At 37.7% G+C, this 19,671-nt stretch overlaps 1 protein-coding gene across 2 annotated transcripts in view; it reads left to right on the forward strand.

Moving 5' to 3' along the window:
* The first annotated feature begins 1,169 nt into the window (after positions 1–1,169).
* The window catches only part of TYR (tyrosinase), a 106,115-nt gene continuing 87,613 nt past the window's right edge, over positions 1,170–19,671 (forward strand). Inside the window, exons 1-2 of one of the 2 annotated variants that reach the window (XM_019450049.2) lie at positions 1,170–2,200; positions 11,949–12,165. In XM_019450049.2, coding sequence (XP_019305594.2) covers positions 1,382–2,200; positions 11,949–12,165 — 1,036 coding nt within the window. In that variant the 5' untranslated portion in view covers positions 1,170–1,381. The remainder of the gene's footprint in view (positions 2,201–11,948; positions 12,166–19,671) is intronic. The other variant, XM_019450048.2, reaches the window with a different exon arrangement.

A 19,671-nucleotide genomic window follows, 5' to 3' on the forward strand; every position in this document is an offset into this window, starting at 1 on the left:
GGAAATCCAGGAACAACTTTGGTTTGCCTACTCTCATCCTATAATTCCTCAGCTCACCTTAGTTTAAACCACTTAGTTTTTAGGCCCCTTGATGGACTGGTCCCAAGTTTAACTTCCTTTAGTGTGGGGAGCCTTCCTGAGTCCAGTTCTCCAGCTCGGCCAGTGAAACACAGCTCCTGCCTCTGGAGTCTCCCCCTGCCTGAAGTAGTATCTCCATTCTATTTGTCTTTCCAACTTACGCCTACCCTTTAAGCTTTTATTCAAGGGGCATTCTTTTAGTAAAAGTGGAATACTATTATCCAAAACTATGCAATCTGTTTCAGTATCCTCGGCTCACAAAGATGTCCCCTCCATTAGAAGTCTGATGTACATATCATCTATATTGCTCATTTGAAAACTGGCATAAGTGGTAGAATTATATTTTTATCCATGTGTTTCAGTTTATCTAGCTGACTATACACAGAAAAAGAATTTATAGGACCAGTAAATATTTATTGACTAAATATATTAATCCTATTCATTCACACCCTAACTTGAGAATTCTTTTATAAGACCATATTGCAGACTAAATATCAAAACAATTTCTGATTTCTAGAACTTATGGGTGAAACAACATGGCTACAGCATTTAAAAAAAAAAAAAAAAGAGTTTCCTTTGGAATATTAGCTAGTAGAAGTCTCCACAATAAAGCAGATCACCCACCTATCCTATCCTTAGGAATGGTTAGGAAATGAATGCCTAGATCACTAGAAAGTAGTCAACTGTATCAGATAATAAGGAAGGTGAATCAGAAAGATTTTTTTTTCTTCAGATACTTTGTATAAAATAAATAAGCTGCAATATAACTGGAGATGAAATAAAATCCCTAGGCTCTGAAAAGAATCTCTTTCTGCAGAGCTGAGTTCTGCAAATGTTGTGGCCTATTTATGGTCCCTGAGAAACTACCTTGGCCCCCATAATCTCTAACCTTTCCTGAACTTTCTTAATGAGAGAAGCTCTATTCCTGATACCACCTCTCATGTTCAAATTCAAATCATCACTAATTTCAGTCAACCAACTGGGTTTACTTAGATCAGGCATGATTATTATTCTATTATTATAACCATATGAGTTAAACTATTAATGGTGAAAAGTGTTTCTCCCTTTAACATACGCCTGTCCCACTGGTGGGATACGTGCCAACTCCAGGGAAAAGTTAGTCATGTGGTTTTCAGAAGATGAAAGCTTAAGATAAAGACGGAGAGTGTTTGATGCTGGAGGTGGGACTGGTGTTATATAGGTCTTAGCCGAAACATGTGATAGTCACTGTAGGGGTAGCTGGAAAGAGAAGTGTGTGGCTCAATTAACCAGCTCAAACAGATCCGTGAGGACGAGGGTAAGCATGCTCCTGGCTGCTCTGTGCTGCCTGCTGTGGAGTTTCCGGACCTCCGCTGGCCATTTCCCTCGAGCCTGTGCCTCCTCCAAGAGCCTGATGGAGAAGGAATGCTGTCCAGCGTGGACGGGTGACAGCAGTCCCTGCGGCCAGCTCTCAGGCAGGGGTGCCTGTCAGGACATCACGCTGTCCAAAGCTCCACTCGGGCCTCAATACCCCTTCACGGGGATGGATGACCGGGAGGCCTGGCCCTCCGTCTTTTATAATCGGACCTGCCAGTGCTTTGGCAACTTCATGGGATTCAACTGTGGAAATTGCAAGTTTGGCTTTTGGGGACCAAACTGCACAGAGAAGCGACTTTTGGTGAGAAGAAACATCTTTGATTTGAGCGTCCCAGAGAAGAACAAATTTCTTGCCTACCTCACTTTAGCAAAGCATACTACCAGCCCAGACTATGTCATCCCCATAGGCACCTATGGCCAAATGAATAATGGATCCACACCCATGTTTAATGACATCAATGTTTATGACCTCTTCGTCTGGATGCATTACTATGTGTCAAGGGACACACTGCTTGGAGGGTCTGAAATCTGGAAAGACATTGATTTTGCTCATGAAGCCCCAGGTTTCCTGCCTTGGCACAGACTCTTCTTGTTGCTGTGGGAACAAGAAATCCAGAAGCTGACCGGGGATGAGAACTTCACTATTCCATATTGGGATTGGCGAGATGCTAAAAGCTGTGACATTTGCACAGATGAGTACATGGGAGGGCGCAACCCAGCAAACCCGAACTTACTCAGCCCAGCATCCTTCTTCTCCTCTTGGCAGGTAAGGCATCCTGGACATACAATATCAGAGCATTAAAAAAACCTCAGCTATTGCTTCTGCAGGCAGGCCTTCATATACCCTCCTCTGCATCTCTCCTGCCAAGAGTAGAAAAGGTCCTCTATTAAAAGTTCTCAGTATACCTTGTATTTTTCCTTTACAGCACACTTCACGATTGTAATTACACAGATATTTGTGTGGTTATTTGTCTAATATCCTCCACCAGGTTCCTAAGCTCTAATAAATACATAGTATTTGGCTCATCACTGTATCTCTCAGTACCTAGGTTGGTGCCTCACAAGTGGAAAGGGCTCATTATCTGTTGAATGAATGGATGAATGTTCAGATGATTAGGCAGGTTAATGATCTAGGTCAATGTTTCTGAAATTTTCTTCACAATAAAATTCATACAGTGTATAAATTACAAATCCCTGGTCTTACCCTTAGACCCATTGATCAGAATCTTCAGGAGATGGTTCTTGGGAAGGCATCATTGACTAAATGTCTATGGTGATTATTATCATCAGGAAAACTGGGTGAATATTATTTAGATTAAATCTTTTTAAAAAGTATATGAAGACCCTGGGGCCCGAATAGGTACGTAATGAAAATGTTCATTTTCATTTAGCATGTGTGAAGCCCCGTTGCAAGACTTTTTGTGTAGTAACTCACTTAATACTTTTACTAACCTTTCCCCAGTCTAAGGATTGAAACACTGAGGTATAAAGGTAACTTGTACAAGATTGCAGAGCCAAGAAATAGCAGAGATAGGTCAGGCTGGGCTGCCTGATTACCTATAGTATTCCCAAGGACATGACTGCTATGATGTCTTTAACTGAAGGATCTGGCTTATTCCACCTCATTTCATTTTTTTTCGTTAGGCTGCAGAAGAAATTTGCTTTTTTTCCTAAATATATTCAAACTTTAGAGGTACAAGGTAAGGAATTAAAATTTTGAAATTTAATTTCTATTTCTCCCGTTCTAAAATTTTCACTCTGGATTAGGAGCAAAATGTGACCCAAAAAATATGCTTTTAATAATTTAAAACCATAAGGTGAAAGGAATGCTTTTCTGTCTTTATTCCAAACATTTCTAATATAGAATTTTGACTAGCAGTGCTTTATGGAATTAAGCCCAATGTTTCAATGAGATGGGAAGAATCTGGCATCCACATCTTGCACTCTACAGACTTGATATATGAATGGCTTCCTCCCCTTCCCACTAAGTTCACACACCTTCCAAATGTAGTCTATTGAAGCTCATTGAAAATTGGTCATGGTGTAATACCTGGTATGACTAATGCCAAGTATTTACCAAGAGTAATGAGTGTTTTTTGCAGAAAAGGCTGGAAAAAGAAGAGCCTGAAAAAAACCTATTTCAATAAGCCTTTGGATCTCCTACCTTAATCTATAAAATGCAAAACTCTCATCTAACACTCTCATCCTGTTACTGCTTAAAATACTACTAAGTTAGGATAGGGATTTTTAGTCATTTATAATGCTTTCCTTACCTGTACAGTTTCACTTGACCCAGAAAGGCTGGTGTCTTATCTAAATTACCAAAAATGTGACAACATCCACACCGAAGCTTAATAGATAGATACTAATTCATATTTTATTATAGGAGATATATGCTACTTGGTATTACTAGCAATATATTTGCTTTTTTTTCCTAATCATTTATTATTGAGTGGAAAGTCCTTACGCTCCCCTTTTTTCTTTATAAGTGTGGCCAATTTTATTTCTAAATAAAACTTTTTGGGTCTAGTGGGTAAACACTGGACTGAAATTATTACATTAGGTTCAATATTATTCTATAGTTAAACTGCTGTGTAGTAGTTGGTGTTAAAAACAAAATTTGGAAATAGAGTGAACAAAGACCATTGAAGAAAAACAATCAAATAATAGTTTAAATTAAAAAGGAAGGGTCTAAATTAAAAATTAAGAGTCTGACTCTTGATTTCATCTCTGGTCATGATCTCATGGTTCATGAGATGGAGTCCTACACCAGGCTCTGTACTGACAGTGTGGAGCCTGCTTGGGATTCTGTCTCTCTCCCCTTCTTACTCTGCCCCTCCCCAACTCGTGCTCCCTTCCTCTCAAAATAAATAAACATTAAAAAAAAAAGAATGTGTCTGTTTCTAGAAAAAAAAAGGAAATGCAAGAACATTTGTATCTGCCTACTGTTGAGTAGTGTCACTGTGTGAGGTGACAGTCACCATTTCCATTTTTTCTCATAGTCTCTCTGGTTACCATCCTTTAAAAATGAAGATCAGTTGTTTATATCAATTTAATGCAGTTTTCAGTATCTAAATCACTTAGGGAGCTTAAATAAATTTCATGGATCCACCCACCTAATTTCTGCTGGAAAATCCTCTTCAAGTAGTCTACTGTGAAGTTGAAGCATCTGTATTTTTAAAACCTTCTCTCATTTGTTTTTTATTTATTTATTTTATTATTATTATTATTATTAATTTTATTTAACACTTTATTTTAGTTTTTGAAAGACAGACACAGAGCATGAGCAGGGAAGGGGCAGAGAGAGAGGGAGGCTTGGAATATGAAGCAGGCTCCGGGCTCCGAGATGTCAGCACAGAGCCCAATGCAGGGCTGTAATCCAAGAACCGTGCGATAATGACCTGAGCTGAAGTCAGACACTCAACTGACTGAACCACTCAGGCAGCCCTTATTTTTAATTTTAGAAAGAGAGATCTGGGAAGAGGGGCAGAGGGAGAGAGAGAGAGAGAGAGAGAGAGAGAGAGAGAGAGAGAGAATCTTAAGTGTACTCCACGCCCAGTGTGGAGCCCAATAGGGGGCTTGATCTCACGATTCTCAGATCATGATGTGAGCCAAAATCAAGAGTTAGACTCAAGCAACTGAGCCACCCTGCTGCCCCTAAAACCATCTCTTATGATTCTAATATGCAACAATCATTGAGAATCACTGACTTAATTAATCTTGAAATTGTTTTGGTATCTATTTCACTTTACAAACAGGTTTTGTAATAAACACATCACTAGTTTAAATGTTTTTGCTGGAATTGTACACTCAAATCAAGAAGTACTACTTTGTTTGGAGAATCAAATAGCTTCCAGATTCAGTGAATTCACGGAGACCTTCAAAATTAGGTAGACTGATGGCCCCTTTCATGCAAAGTCTCCATTTTCCCTCAATTTCAGATATATTTTACAATATAAAAATAGAGGCTTTAGAAATTCATAGCATTTATTAACTGTGAGCTAAGAGACACTCAGTGGTGTGTACCATAGTGTCCTTACTTTATAAAGGAGGACAGAGAGATGCCCAAAAGGTATGATTTATACAAGGTCACACAGGTGAGAATTGAAACCTGGTGACTCTGACTCCAATGCTATTTCTTCTGTTAATAAGGAGCCATTTAGGCTAGAAGAAATCAATTAAACCAATAATTTATGGATATAAAATTTGACTTGTAGTTACTTGTTCTTCCTTAAAATTGAGTTGCACAGACAAATGGGGCAGCTATTCTGTAGTCCTTTTCATTTATGTTATGATAGAAATATTCCATTACATTTTTACTGATCCACATCCCTTACTCAGGTAGAATTTACCCTCACTCCTTTGTGCTACATTACACTTGGTACAGATTTCTATTATAGTATCTATAACTCTACAGTACATGGAATGGTTTTCAAACCTGTCTTTGTCTACCATACTGTCTGCGGCTCCAAAGGTAGAGACCATTTCTAATTTACTTTTGTATCCACAGAGCGCAGAACCATGATATATACATAAAATGGACTTTAAAAATGTATGTTGAACAAAATTAAAAGTCATAGAAATGTTAGCTCTAAAAATAACATGGATTAAAAATTAAACTCTGCATGCCTGGATTTCTAGAACCTTAGACCATACTTCTTTATAGCACTGGATCATCAAGGTCAAGGACACAACAATGCAAAATAAGCAGTGATTCACTCAAAGTGTAGAATAAAACATTTTATGTAGTTCTTTCTGGGCTTCTGTATGTATGTTTATATGAATTCATGCAAAAAAAAAAAAAAGAAGAAGAAGAAGAAGAAAGAGCATACAATAGAGGAGATCAAGCAAGTTACAGAGTATTATTTAAGTGAGATTGAGTTTCCCATTACATAAAATAATATATTAATTATTGTTAGTATTTTTAGAAAAGTATTTTTCTTATATTCAGAATTTATGTCTTTTGTGTATATGTATTTTTTTCATTTATTTCTTTAATGACAAGAGCTTTTAATGTAGAAGCATGTTTGTCATCAGCTAAAACAGTCCAATATATTTGGAGATGGGGGGGGTTCCTTAATAACATTAAAGTATAAATACCTGTGCTCAACACAATTAGATCCAATGTTAGGCAAGCAGCAGATAGACCAGCCATAAAAAACGAAAGGTAGATCAGGAATAACTGTCATGATGTATCAAAATACAGAGAAAAACCAAATATTTCCTAGACGATAAATGCGAGTGAAATGTGGCCAGGGAATTCACTCATCAGGTGAAAAGCACATCACATGGAAGGAAACAGTGGGAAGAAAAAAAAAAAATAAGTCACATTTCAGCAGAGAGTCATGGGTTTTAGGTAACCATGGCAACAGCTCAGTGAAATAACAGCTTCTCTTTTTTCTTTATGGAAAAGATTCTGTGGAATGTCATATGGTTTACTTTCTTCCCACCCCCCCACCCCCATAAACTTCTAATGCCCTAATAGAATCTTTGCTCCTGAAAGCTTTTAATAACTGATAGTTTATTGCTATTTATTTAAGTTTAAGAGAACACTATCTAGATTCACCTCCATTAATCTGTTTGTTCTGTTTGTTCTTTCTGTCTCTCTTTTTTCATTTGACTTGGGACACTTGATTTTTTCCCCCATCATATGCTACCAATCACCTGTGTTGAAATAGAAAAAGAACAAGTTCCTCATCAGAGGATCTCTGCCACTTATCAGACTCTGCCTCTGCCACTTACTAGATGATGTTGTGCAAGTTATTTAGAGTCTTTGACCATTGGCTTTTCTCAACAGAAAGCAAAATAGCGTTTTGTTACTTTTGTATCTCAGCTACAAGATCACGGACAAGTTACTTAATTATTCTAGGACCCTTTTTTCTTTAAAATTAGAATAATATATCTTGGGGCGACTGGGTGGCTCAGTCAGTTAAGCATCGGACTTCAACTCAGGTCATGATCTCACAGTTCATGAGCTCAAGCCCTGCTTCGGGTGAGCCCCGCTTCTCTTTCTCTGCCCCTTGTGGGATTCTCTGTCTCCCTCTCTCTCTCTCTCTCTTTTCCCTTTGGTCACTTATGACCTCTCTCTCTCAAAAAAAAAAAAAAAAGAATAATATATCATAAAGCATTATTGTAGAGGGATTCAGTGGAATCTGTTCATGTAAAATGACTGGTTTAGTATCTGACATATTCTTTGAGTTCCACGTGTGGTAATTATTATTATATATTTATATGATATATCCATGTTAGTTATTACAACAATGAATATTCAGTAAGTGTTATAGAACCACAGTTAAAAACAATTTGGGGCCTACCCAACGGTCTTGTATTCAATAATAATATAAGAGCTGTCATTAAACACTCTATACCTGAAACTGTATACTTAGTGCTTTGCATATGTTAAATTATTTGATCCTTCCTAAAAAGTTGTAATAATCCCCATGTGCATATGAAAAACCGTAATACTCAAGAGAGCTTAAGTAATTTGCACAAGGTCATGTAGCTAATAATAGTCAATATTGGAAAGCATGTCTGACTATAATCTCCATGATCCTAACCATTGTGCTAAGTTTCTCCTCCCTGCCTCTCCTCCTGTATCAAATATAAAGATGATAATTTGGGATTAAGTTTTTCAAATTATTTCTGGAACCAGGGTAGATTTCCTCCTCGTTACTAATACATCCAGTCATCTGAGCACTTAGTCACTTGACAGTTGGCATTTCAGCAAAAATAGTTCCATTCAAACCTCTCTAATTTAAACGAGTCAGCTGTAGGAGTCTTTGAGGCAGTAGGATCTTTTGAAAATATCTTGAGATGGTTTATTATTCAAACATGGATGTATATGATTTTGTTTATGTACCTGCCGTGATGTCTAATCAACATTATAAAGGAATGCAATATATTATAATCAATGCAAAAGTTAAGTTAGCTTTAGTCAACCACTCCTAAGCCACTTACAGGCAGTAATAAATGTAGTGGATATATAAATTTGGAATCCAGACTGTGGATTAATGTTCTAGCTCTGGCTTTAAATATCATAAGACCTTAGACAAGTTACCCAACAGATCTATTTCTCAATTATGCGTGGATAAAAGGATTGAGGAATGTTGTAAAGTGTGAGGAAAACCAGAAGCTGACATTTTCTGGGTAAAAAAAACTGCTGCTTCCTATTATTATTTTATTCCATTATTAATATAATATATATGAATTATACGTTAATATGTTATATATTTTTATTTCCTGTTACATTTAGTATGATTTCATGTTACAGTTGAGAAAATTAGCAAGTCTAAATAACATGCTCATTGACACATTGCTAGTAAGCAGCAGAGCCAGAACTGAAGCCCCTACCTACCTAACTTTGGAGTCCAATTATTTTCCAACATATAACGCTTCAATTCATAAGTGATGTCTTAGTAACCAAAAATTAAAAGCTTTTCGAAGTGTCTCTATTTAACACAGTAGCAACCATTCCTAGGAGGCATGGCTCCTTCAGTTCTAGCTCATGGTAGTTTAATTTGCCTTTATGTTTCTATAGATTGCAAGCTCACTGGAGCAGGAGACTGACTGTCTTGATTTTTTTTTTTTTAATTTTTTTAATGTTTATTTTTTTGAGAGAGAGAGAGAGAGAGACAGAGCATGAGCAGGGGAGGGGCAGAGAGAGAGGAAGACACAGAATCCGAAGGAGGCTCCGGGCTCTGAGCTGTCAGCACAGAGCCCGACGCGGGGCTCGAACTCACGGACCGCGAGATCATGACCTGAGCCGAACTCGGACGCTCAACCGACTGAGCCACCCAGGCGCCCCTGTCTTGATTATTTTTAACTGTGGTGCAAACAAGTGACCAGGAAGGCTTTTCACTTCTAAAATATTGCCTGCATCAGGCTTCACAGGGCTCAGTCTCACAAACCAAGAGACTACAGGCCCTAAGCCAAAATCGAGAGTTGGTCACCCAGCTGTCTGAGCCACCCAGGTGCCCCATAAGACAGGATTTTAGATGATACTTTTGTACTCTCCCACACTTAGACTCAGCTTCCTCATCATTAAAGTAGGGATAAAATCATATAAATCTATGAAGTAGTTGTGTGAAGTTTTAAAAATGTACACAGAGATGCCTTCCTCATGGTGTGGAACATAATAGGGCCAAATACACACTTAATAAAAATGATATATTTAAAAAAATATCTTCTAGGGCAGAGGTCGGTATCAACAGAACGAGGGTAAAAGGGTGTTTAACGTGTATAGTTGAAGATTCATTGGTTCATCCATTGATTTGTTTATTCATCCATCAAATTTATTGAGCCTCTGTTCTAGGTTGTGTGATTCATAATGATAACGACAACAATAATAAAGTTGTCCTCGTGGAGATCACATTTTCTAAAGGAGATGATATTGTTTATTAAGGGAGTGTAAAGTAAATGGAGTCTAAATTTGGCAAATAATCTTACCTACTCAGTGGGCACAGGCATCCTGTGGAAGGATGTGCTTGTTATGAACCATCAGTGATGGCAGGGTGGTTTCTCCTTCATGTTTGTTTTGAATTAGGATTGATATCTTGCTATTTAGTTCATGCTCTCACCAAATCTAAGGCATCAATGATTTTAAGATGAATAATTTATATAGTATTGAGACAAAAAAATAAATGCCTATTAAATTATGATGTGATATTTTTAATCATTTAGAATTTTTATTTTACATTTATACTGAAAGAGCACCTTTTAACTTATTTAGTGAATTATTTTTTATCATAGCTTATTTTTCTGCCTAGATATAAATGAAACTATACACAAAATAATTCAATGAAGGATTCATAAAAATTCTTCATATTTAGAGTCAGATTCCTTTATTTTATTTTTTTACATTTATTTATTTTTTATAGAGACAGAGCACAAGTGGAGGAGGGGCAGAGAGAGAGGGAGACACAGAATTAGAAGCAGGCTCCAGGCTCTGAGCTGTCAGCACAAAGCCCAACGTGGGGCTCAAACTCACAATCACAAACCATGAGATCATGACCTGAGCCGAAGTCAGACACTTAACCAACTGAGCCACCCAGGAGCCCCAAGAGTCAGATTCTTTTGAATTCTTTTGAAGTCAGGGTTGACAGTGTCTTTTTTCTTTTTTCTTTTTGAAGTTTTATTTATGTTGAGAGAGAGAGAGAGAAAGCATGAGCAGGGGAGGGACAGAGAGAGGGAGAGAAAGAGAGAGAGAAAGAGAGAGAATCCCAAGCAAGCTCCGCACTGTCAATGCAGAGCCCTATGTGGGGCTCAAACTCACTAACCATGAGATCATGACCTGAGCCAAAATCAGGAATTGGACGCTTAACTGACTGAGCCACCCAGGTGCCTCATGTCTGTTTTTTCTGTAATATTGCCTCAGCCTTGAGGATGAGGTCAGACACCAGACCCATGGCAAGGAGTGAGTGTGCTTAGGCATGAACAAAGTCACAGCATGGAGAAGCCCAAGTAATGCCCAGAGAAGGGTAGCCAATCTGACTTTGGCAGTCAGATCACACAATTTGTAAGCAAATTGAAGAGCAATTCCCATATTCAAGCTATAGTCTAGAGGTAGAATTGAAACAATTGGTTAATGATCTCAATGTGAAAGACATAAGAGAATAAAATACAAATGAAAACTCACCAGTTACTCTCCAGGTTAAAAATTATGATTCATGGGCTTCTGGTTTGAGCAGCAGGATGGTTGGTGTGATAAGAAACGTAGAGAGAGGAACAAATTTTTGGATTTTAAATGTTCCATTTGAGATATGTGTGAGATAACACTGAAATAAAAAGTCCAAGATGGATAAACAAAGTTCAGAGTTCAGAGTAGTGGTTTTGAAGCAGAGATAAGAAGTAGGGAGTTCTTATCATGTATTTGCCATGTAAGCCATGAAACTTGTTAGAGCCAAAAGAGAAGACATATAAACAGAGAAAACAAGTGATGGCACAGATGTGACTCAGTACCAGGGCTAGCTTCATGGGCACACAACTGGCAAAGTCACACAATGGATGTTAACAGATGTTTGTCAAAATAATTTTCTCATCAAATAAATATTTGACAAAATTATATGCAGTAGTTATTAGTATCCCCATTTTATAGATGAGACATAGGAAATTTGACTCATTTTTCTTAATTAGATGCAAGACTAGAAGTCTGTTCTAGATTTTAACTTTTACTGCTTACGCTGCCCTGCAACCCTCAGATGGGCTGCTTCCTTCAACAGTTTAATTTTTTTAATGTTTATTTATTTTTGAGAGAGAGACACACACACAGTGTGGGCAGTGGAGGGGCAGAGAGAGAGGGAGACACAGAATCTAAAGCAGGGTCCAGACTCTGAGATGTCAGCACAGAGCCCTATGAGGGGCTCGAAGCCAAAAACTGCGAGATCATGACCTGAGCTGAAGTCAGACGCTTAACTGACTGAGCCACCCAGATGCCTGTCAACAGTTTACTTAAAAATATGAACCTCTTGATGATAATCTCTAGCCACAACTCCTTTAACATAAAGGTTTTTGTGTAGATCATCTGTACCCGATTGGAGGAGTACAATAGCCATCAGGCTTTATGTGATGGAACTCCAGAGGGACCATTACTGCGCAATCCCGGAAACCACGATAAAGCCAGGACCCCGAGGCTCCCCTCCTCTGCTGATGTGGAATTTTGCCTAAGTCTGACACAATACGAATCGGATTCCATGGATAAAGCTGCCAATTTCAGCTTTAGGAATACACTGGAAGGTAACTCCCTTTTATCACTCATTTAAAATTTCTTCTGTTTTTCTGAATCATGTTTAGAATCTCTTATCCAAAACCCTGGTCCCAGATATGTTTAAGAAGGCAGAATTTTCTGAATAAGGAAATTGGCATATTGCCTATGTGGCCAATAATCCTCCCAGAGTCTGAGCAGCACACCATAATCCAACACATATAACTCTTCAGCGAGATGTAAGAATACACCCACCATGGCAATAAAGAAAGATGGTTGGCAGCCTCAGGGTGACTAAGGTCAAGTTTCTTCACTAACAGAGTATTGGTGCTAAACGAAACATTGTCAGACCATTTTGTATTTTGGAATTATAGATAAAAGACTGTGGATCTATCATATTTTGCAAGTCTTAGTATTTTATCTACTTTAAAATACTTTGGGAATGAGGCTCATTGAGGCAAGTCCATTCTCTTACCTCTAATAAGGATAAAACCTATATGTCAGGTTAAGTCGCCATCCCACTACCCCTTAAAATTTTTGTACTTTGTCAGAGATTCCTTCTCAGAGGTTCTTCTAGGTCCTTTTCCTACAAAGTTCTCAGTCTTGCTTGCTCTTTCCTTCAGCACTTTTTCATTCCTCTCTGCTCAATGCTGTCCCAGTCATGAAACCCACTTTTTTCACTTCAATATGCATTATGGAAACAAACTATAAAAAACAAACAAAAACCAACTAACCAGCCAGGAACATTCACTTAAGTCATAGATTTAATAGGAGTTTTGGGAAGACAGGTGGCCAACTTGTAGCAATGTTGACAACTCAACATTAAACAGTCCACCTCTTAAAAAACTCTTTGGCACACTACCATGTAAATAAATCTTCCTCTCCTTTCTTTACTTTTAACTTTTTTTAAGTTATTTTTTTGAGAGAGAGAGAAAGAGAGAGAGAGATAAGGAGAATAAGTGGGGGAGGGGCACAGAGAGAGAGATGGAGAGGGAGAATCTTAAGCAGGCACCATACTCAGTGTAAAGCCCAACATAGGGTTCGATCTCACAATCCTGAGATCATGAACTGAGCTGAAATCAAGAGTCGGGTGCTTAACCTACTAATCCACCCAGGCGTCCCTTGTCTTAACCTTTTTGTCTTATTTTCTTGTCATTGTAATGGTTGTTTTATCCAACTTCTGTTGCTCAACTATACAGAATAATTTTACTGTGTCTTTCATATCCCTGTTTCCTTCTAATCCACAACCTCAGGGCCTTGCTCTCCCCAAGAAGCAATTTAAACAAGAAGTATATCACCCTAAAGAGGAATTCTCCTTCTAGCCATTAAAATAAAAATTATGTTTATCTTCCGAAAGTAATATTAATGATTAACATTTTCCTTCTAATCACTATTTGCAAGGCACCATGTCAAACATTTTGTATAGCACTATCTCACTTCTTACAACCATCCTCTGAGGAAGATAGCACCATTATTTCTAGTTTAAAGAGAGGAAATGGGACTAGAGATTTTATATGACTTGGCTATAACCACTCATTCATTAAGTGACAGAGCTAAACCTGTTCTGAAAATTGTCAAGTGCCAAGATCTGAGTCCTTTCCATTGTATTCTGATGACCCAGAGTGGATTGAGAGTTTCTTGAGGGTGAGCCATAAACATATCAAGCTGTACCTTCAATAATATAAGAAGGCAGTGCATGGTTTCAAGGTGTCTAAGAGACTATATGCTGGGACAAAGGGGTACACACAAGGGACAAAGGTTCACACACAAGTTGGCAGTCACCATTTGGGAGGATTGGGTGTCCCATTGGACTTTGCCAGAGGTTAACAACAGGACTACAATTTTTTTTTTCTTTTTTCTTTTTTAAATTTACATCCAAGTTAGTTAGCATATAGTGCAACAATAATTTCAGGCATAGATTCCTTAATGCCCCTTACCCATTTAGCCCGTCCCCCCACAACCCTTCCAGTAACCCTCTGTTTATTTTCCATATTGAAGAGTCTCTTATGTTTCATCTCCCTCCCTGCTTTTATATTATTTTTGCTTCCCTTCCCTTATATTCATCTGTTCTGTATCTTACAGTCCTCATATGAGTGAAGTCATCTATTTGTCTTTCTCTGACTGACTGATTTTGCTTAGCATAATACCCTCTAATTCCATCCACATTGTTGTAAATGGCAAGATTTCATTCTTTTTGATTGCTGAGTTATACTCCATTGTATATATATTACCACATCTTCTTTAACCATTCATTCATCGATGGACATTTGGACTCTTTCCATACTTTGGCTATTGTTGATAGTGTTGCTATAAACACTGGGGTGCTTGTGCCCCTTCGAAACAGCAACCTGTATCCCTTGGATAAATACTTAGTAGTGCAACTGCTGGATCGCAGAGTAGTTCTATTTTTAATTTTTTGAGGAACCTCCCTACTGCTTTCCAGAGTGGCTGAACCAGTTTCCATTCCCATCAAGCAGTGCAAAAGAGATCCTCTTTCTCCGCATCCTTGACAACATCTGTTGTTACCGGAGTTGTTAATGTTAGTCATTCTGACAGGTGTGAGGTGGTATCTCATTGTGGTTTTGATTTGTATTTCCCTGATGATGAAAGGCAACTGATGGAATGGGAGAAGATATTTGCAAATGACATATCAGATAAAGGGTTAGTATCCAAAATTTATAAAGAATTTATCAAACTCAACACCCAAAAAACAAATAATCTACTGAAGAAATGGGAAAAAGACATGAATAGACACTTCTCCAAAGAAGACATCCAGATGGCCAACCAACCCGTGAAAAAATGCTCAACATCGCTCATCATCAGGGAAATACAAATCAAAACTACAAATTCTGTCTTAATGACACTGCATAGTCAGGCTGCATCCTTAACGGAACAGAGGTACTTTATACATTTTTCAGGCAGATTTCCTAGCAGTGAGAAAGCATGGAACTTTGTCACTAAGGAACATGGGCTGGTCCCAGAAATAAGGTAGGGGAGTGAAACTTTTCTGGGTCTCAAGTCTGAAAAAGAAAGTGGCTTGAGCTGTGTCAACTCAGATAGTGGCTTCTAAATGAGTTTCTAATGCACAGAGGTAAGTGCAGAACATCAGGTTTACACAAAGAATTTACTGCTATTAATAAATTATGGTTGTGAATTATTTTATTTTTTGCAGTATTTTATTCTCTTTCACATCTAGTCTAATATGCTTTCTTGAGGAGGAGAAAAAAAAGCATATCACAGCACGTTATCTGGCACATAATAGGTGTTTGATAAGTTGATAACTGAGTACAAAAATAAAACCTAAGGCACTTCAAATTGCATAACCTACCACTTAGTTATTTATCCACATTGTATGTTGCCAACATACCAGTGGGGAAATCTTAGAAAATGTTGATCTGAGCTATCAGCAAAGATGTTCCCTGATCAAGGGCACATTTTTTTTACTCTTTTCTTTAAACTTTTATTCAGAAATAATTTTAAGCCTACAGAAAAATTACAGCAATAAAACAGTACAAAACACACACATATACTTATATGCACTTACTGTTTACATTATATCTTGTTTTCTTTCTCTCTCTCCCAATCTCAACCACTTGAAGGTGAGTTGTATAAATAAGAACACTTTACCCCTGGATTTGTCGGTGTATTTTTCCATAGAGTAGGAATATTCTCTTACATAGCCACAGACCAGTTATTAACTTTAGTAAATTCTACATTTATATAATGCTTTATTCTAATCTAATGTTTCCAATTTTTTTCCAATAGGCCTAATAATATCCTTTACAGAAAATTTTTTTCTCTGTAACAAGATCCAGTGTAGGGGCAGTTAACATTTAGGTTGTCATGTCTCCTTAGCCTTCACTTTGAAATATTTTCTACAGATTTTTTAAATAAGACTGACATTTGGGGGGAATGCAGTCCCTTCCTCCATTTTTAAATAAAATTTCCTTGTTTTGAGTTTGTCTTATATTTCCTCATGATTGGATCCAGGAAATACATTATTATCCAGAATTCTACAAAGGTGACTTTGCATCTTTCTAAGAGGGTGTCACATCTGGAGGCACAGGGCAACCATCTGTCTCACAATGGTGATATTAATTTGATCATCTGCTCCAGGTGTGGTCCAATTTCTCCACTCTATAATTACTAATTTTTCTCTTTCAATATAATAAATTGACTACATGGGGACATTTTTAATATAATGCAAATATTCTGCTTTCTCCTGAAGTTACCCTCCATTGATGGTTACAAAATGATGACTTTCCATCTTCAGCACTCCCTTTACATTTATTAGTCAGCACTTAGGATTCTACTGTTAGCAAGAGCCACCCTTTTTTCCTCCCTTCTTCCCTTCCTTCTTTCCTTCCTCCTTCCTCCTTCCTCCTTCCTTTTCCTTCCTATCTATCAACTGTATACTGATATCAATATATCTATGGTATGAAGTAAAGACTTTCAATTTGTTTTCAATAATATATAATTAATCAAGGTGCATAATTATCTCTATGCTCAAATGGTCCCAGATTTCACCCATGGGCATGCCTTAAGCTGGCTCTTATGCCTCTGTTTCACATCCCCACTATTGTTTTTGGCATTTTCTTTCTTTCTGGTATAGAAATGTATTCTAGAATCATCTTGTACCATACTCCCTCAGGCTTAGAATCAGTCATATTTCTTTAGAAACAATGGTTACTTTCAGTGGGCAAGGATATAAGAAACAAAGATCTGGGAGTAAGTTTTGCTCACTGGACACATTTTGAAACCAGGATAGGGAAGGATGTGGGATGTCTGGGCTTGCAAGGAGTGCTCAAGTGAGTATAGCTGTGAGGAGAGCAGGACTGGAGCTCAAGTGAGTATGGCTGTGAGGAGAACAGGACTGGAGAAGCAGGAGCAAAGACAACTACTGCATTCTGCTCTGTCAGTAAACACAGGTGGAATGGAATTGTTGGTTTTTATTGAACCCCATAGTTATTGCTGCCCTTTGATTATTATTAGCTTTTTGAGATGTGTGTAATTTCCATCCCATTGAACAAATTCTTGCAGCCAGTCCTGGGATGGAGGAACTGTTGTGTTTTCAACTACTGAAGTAGTTTATGTTACCTCAGCTTTCTTCCTAGATATAAGTGCTAAAAAAAATATTGAAAATGTACCACTTGTGAATTGTGTAAAAGAGATTCATGTTCCTAGAAAACGCAAAGACAAATAAGTCTGCATTATAAAAGGCAGTCTTCAGATTTGGCTAAAAAGTTCATCCCCATGCTATATGGACTATTAGATTCAAAGAAGGATCTTCTCATGTCCAAATATCTGCCCATCGTGTCTTGTACTTCAAGGTTCATAATAGTGCTAATGCAAAACTGGCAGTGGTATGTGTGTTGGGGGCTAAAGGAGAACCAACAGTTTAGCAAAGTGGTTAAAAGCAATCAAACTGACTGAAATTTGATCCAAACCCCACCACTTCCTAGACATACTATTTTGAATAAGTTATTTTACTTCTGGGCTTTAGTTTCATCATCTTTACAATGTAGCTATGAATAATAATGTATGGGGTTTGTGTAAGGATAATGATAAAATACATGTAAGGAACTTATGATATTTCTTCAAAAAATGACAGCGATAATTAATTATGTTAAACTTGGATTAGTTGTTGACAACTCAGTTATCACTGATTAGTTTTTCTGACAATCAGCTTAGAAACTAAGTATAGACTGACTCCTGAGAAAATAGGTCATGATGGGCTAGATGTAGTAGAAAAATAAAGAGGGAGAAAGGTGGGAAAATATTGTTGATATAGACCCAGAGATAGCATTTCTTGAGATAAATACCTTTTCAGGGGATTCCCAAAAACAAGGGGACAAGGGAAAGGACAGCTCCTGTTACCCAAAAGAGAGGAAGGCACAAGAACAAGAAATAATTCTAACTTAAAGTTGTGTTCACAACCCTAAGCACAACTTAGGATCATAAAAATGTACAGATGAAAGACAACTCTCTGTGTATTCACTCCAACATCCCATACTGTGCTGAGATGCCACTATGACAATATCCTTATGTGGCTAATTCAAAGACAGGGACTAACCTACCACATGTGGGAGAAAAAAAGTTCCAGGTTGATGGAAAAAACCTAGTTTTATTCCATTTAAAGAGCCCTCTATGATCCTGGTACTATAGTAAATTATGGACATACAAAGACATGCAAAGATGACAATTACATAGTTTCTGACCTCAAGGAGCTTACTATCTAATGAGGAAACGCCATATGAATACATGGGGAAAACACAATATGATAGTATGCAGTGAGGTAGGAACCAAAGATAAACCAGAAATATTTCCTTAGAAGACAAAAAAAAAACCCCTAGATCTTGAAATATCAATACTTATTCACCAAGAAGAGAAGAGAAAAGGCATTTCCAGCAGAGGGAACAACATGTGCAGTGGAACAGAGGTGTGAAAGTGTGAAATTAGTTACCAAAAAAAATAAGAAGTTGTATATGGCTAAAATATTAACTTTGAAATGGGAAATAAGAAGTATAAAGGGTTTAGAATACATCATGTATACCTTTGTTTCTCAATCTTCTCTGGAGGAAAAAAATTTATACACCTCTAAAAATATGCCCACAGATTCGTAGGGAAATTAAGAAACTAAAGTTTGTTCCAAGTAAATGTCTCTTATAGCTTCCCTGTAAAAGAGATATATTTGAAAACCCAAAGTTTAAAACTCATGATATAATGTTCCTATCTTTAAGAATACATCGGGGCGCCTGGGTGGCTCAGTCGGTTAAGCATCCGACTTCAGCTCAGGTCACGATCTCATGGTCTGTGAGTTCGAGCCCCGCGTTGGGCTCTGGGCTGATGGCTCAGAGCCTGGAGCCTGCTTCGGATTCTGTGTCTCCCTCTCTCTCTGCCCCTCCCCGTTCATGCTCTGTCTCTCTCTGTCTCAAAAATAAATAAATGTTAAAAAAAATTTAAAAAAAAAGAATACATCTACATACCTTGTTTTGTGAAACATTGCTATAGACAATGTGGTCAGGAGAGGCCAGCAGGAAGTTAACATGATCTTCTCTATATGTCAGCAAGGTATGAAGCCAGCAGCCTTAGCAGAATGCTGTTGGGGGGATGATGGATGGTGATGGCCTGTTTTCAGGTATAGAGACTGAGATGGAGATGAGTTGGTTAGAGTAGAGCAACTTTTTTATACTCTAGAGTATAGAGTATCAGGAGCTCTTGGTAACCATATGTGAGACAGGTGCACAGCATATTGAGGATGGTTCTAAAACATCTCCCACTGATTTTTCATAATTAGTCCTTGTTTTGGCTTCTCAATCTATACACCATTAAAAAATATAGTTTATCTTCTTATGATGGCTCTTCTAAAATAAATGCTATTGTGATTATCCAGAACTTTCCTTTCCAGCAGCCTTTCAACCCTTTCTATTTTTTTGTGACTGCCAGACACATCCCTGGGAAGTATATCACCTCTTCATTTGCTGGGACTTCAGCAGTTCAAGAAAGTAAAAAATAAGCTCTGGGCTTTAATAAAAGAA

Source organism: Panthera pardus, unplaced genomic scaffold (assembly GCF_024362965.1).
Source record: "Panthera pardus isolate Hobbes unplaced genomic scaffold, ASM2436296v1 HiC_scaffold_12, whole genome shotgun sequence".
Classification (NCBI taxonomy): Eukaryota; Metazoa; Chordata; class Mammalia; order Carnivora; family Felidae; genus Panthera; species Panthera pardus.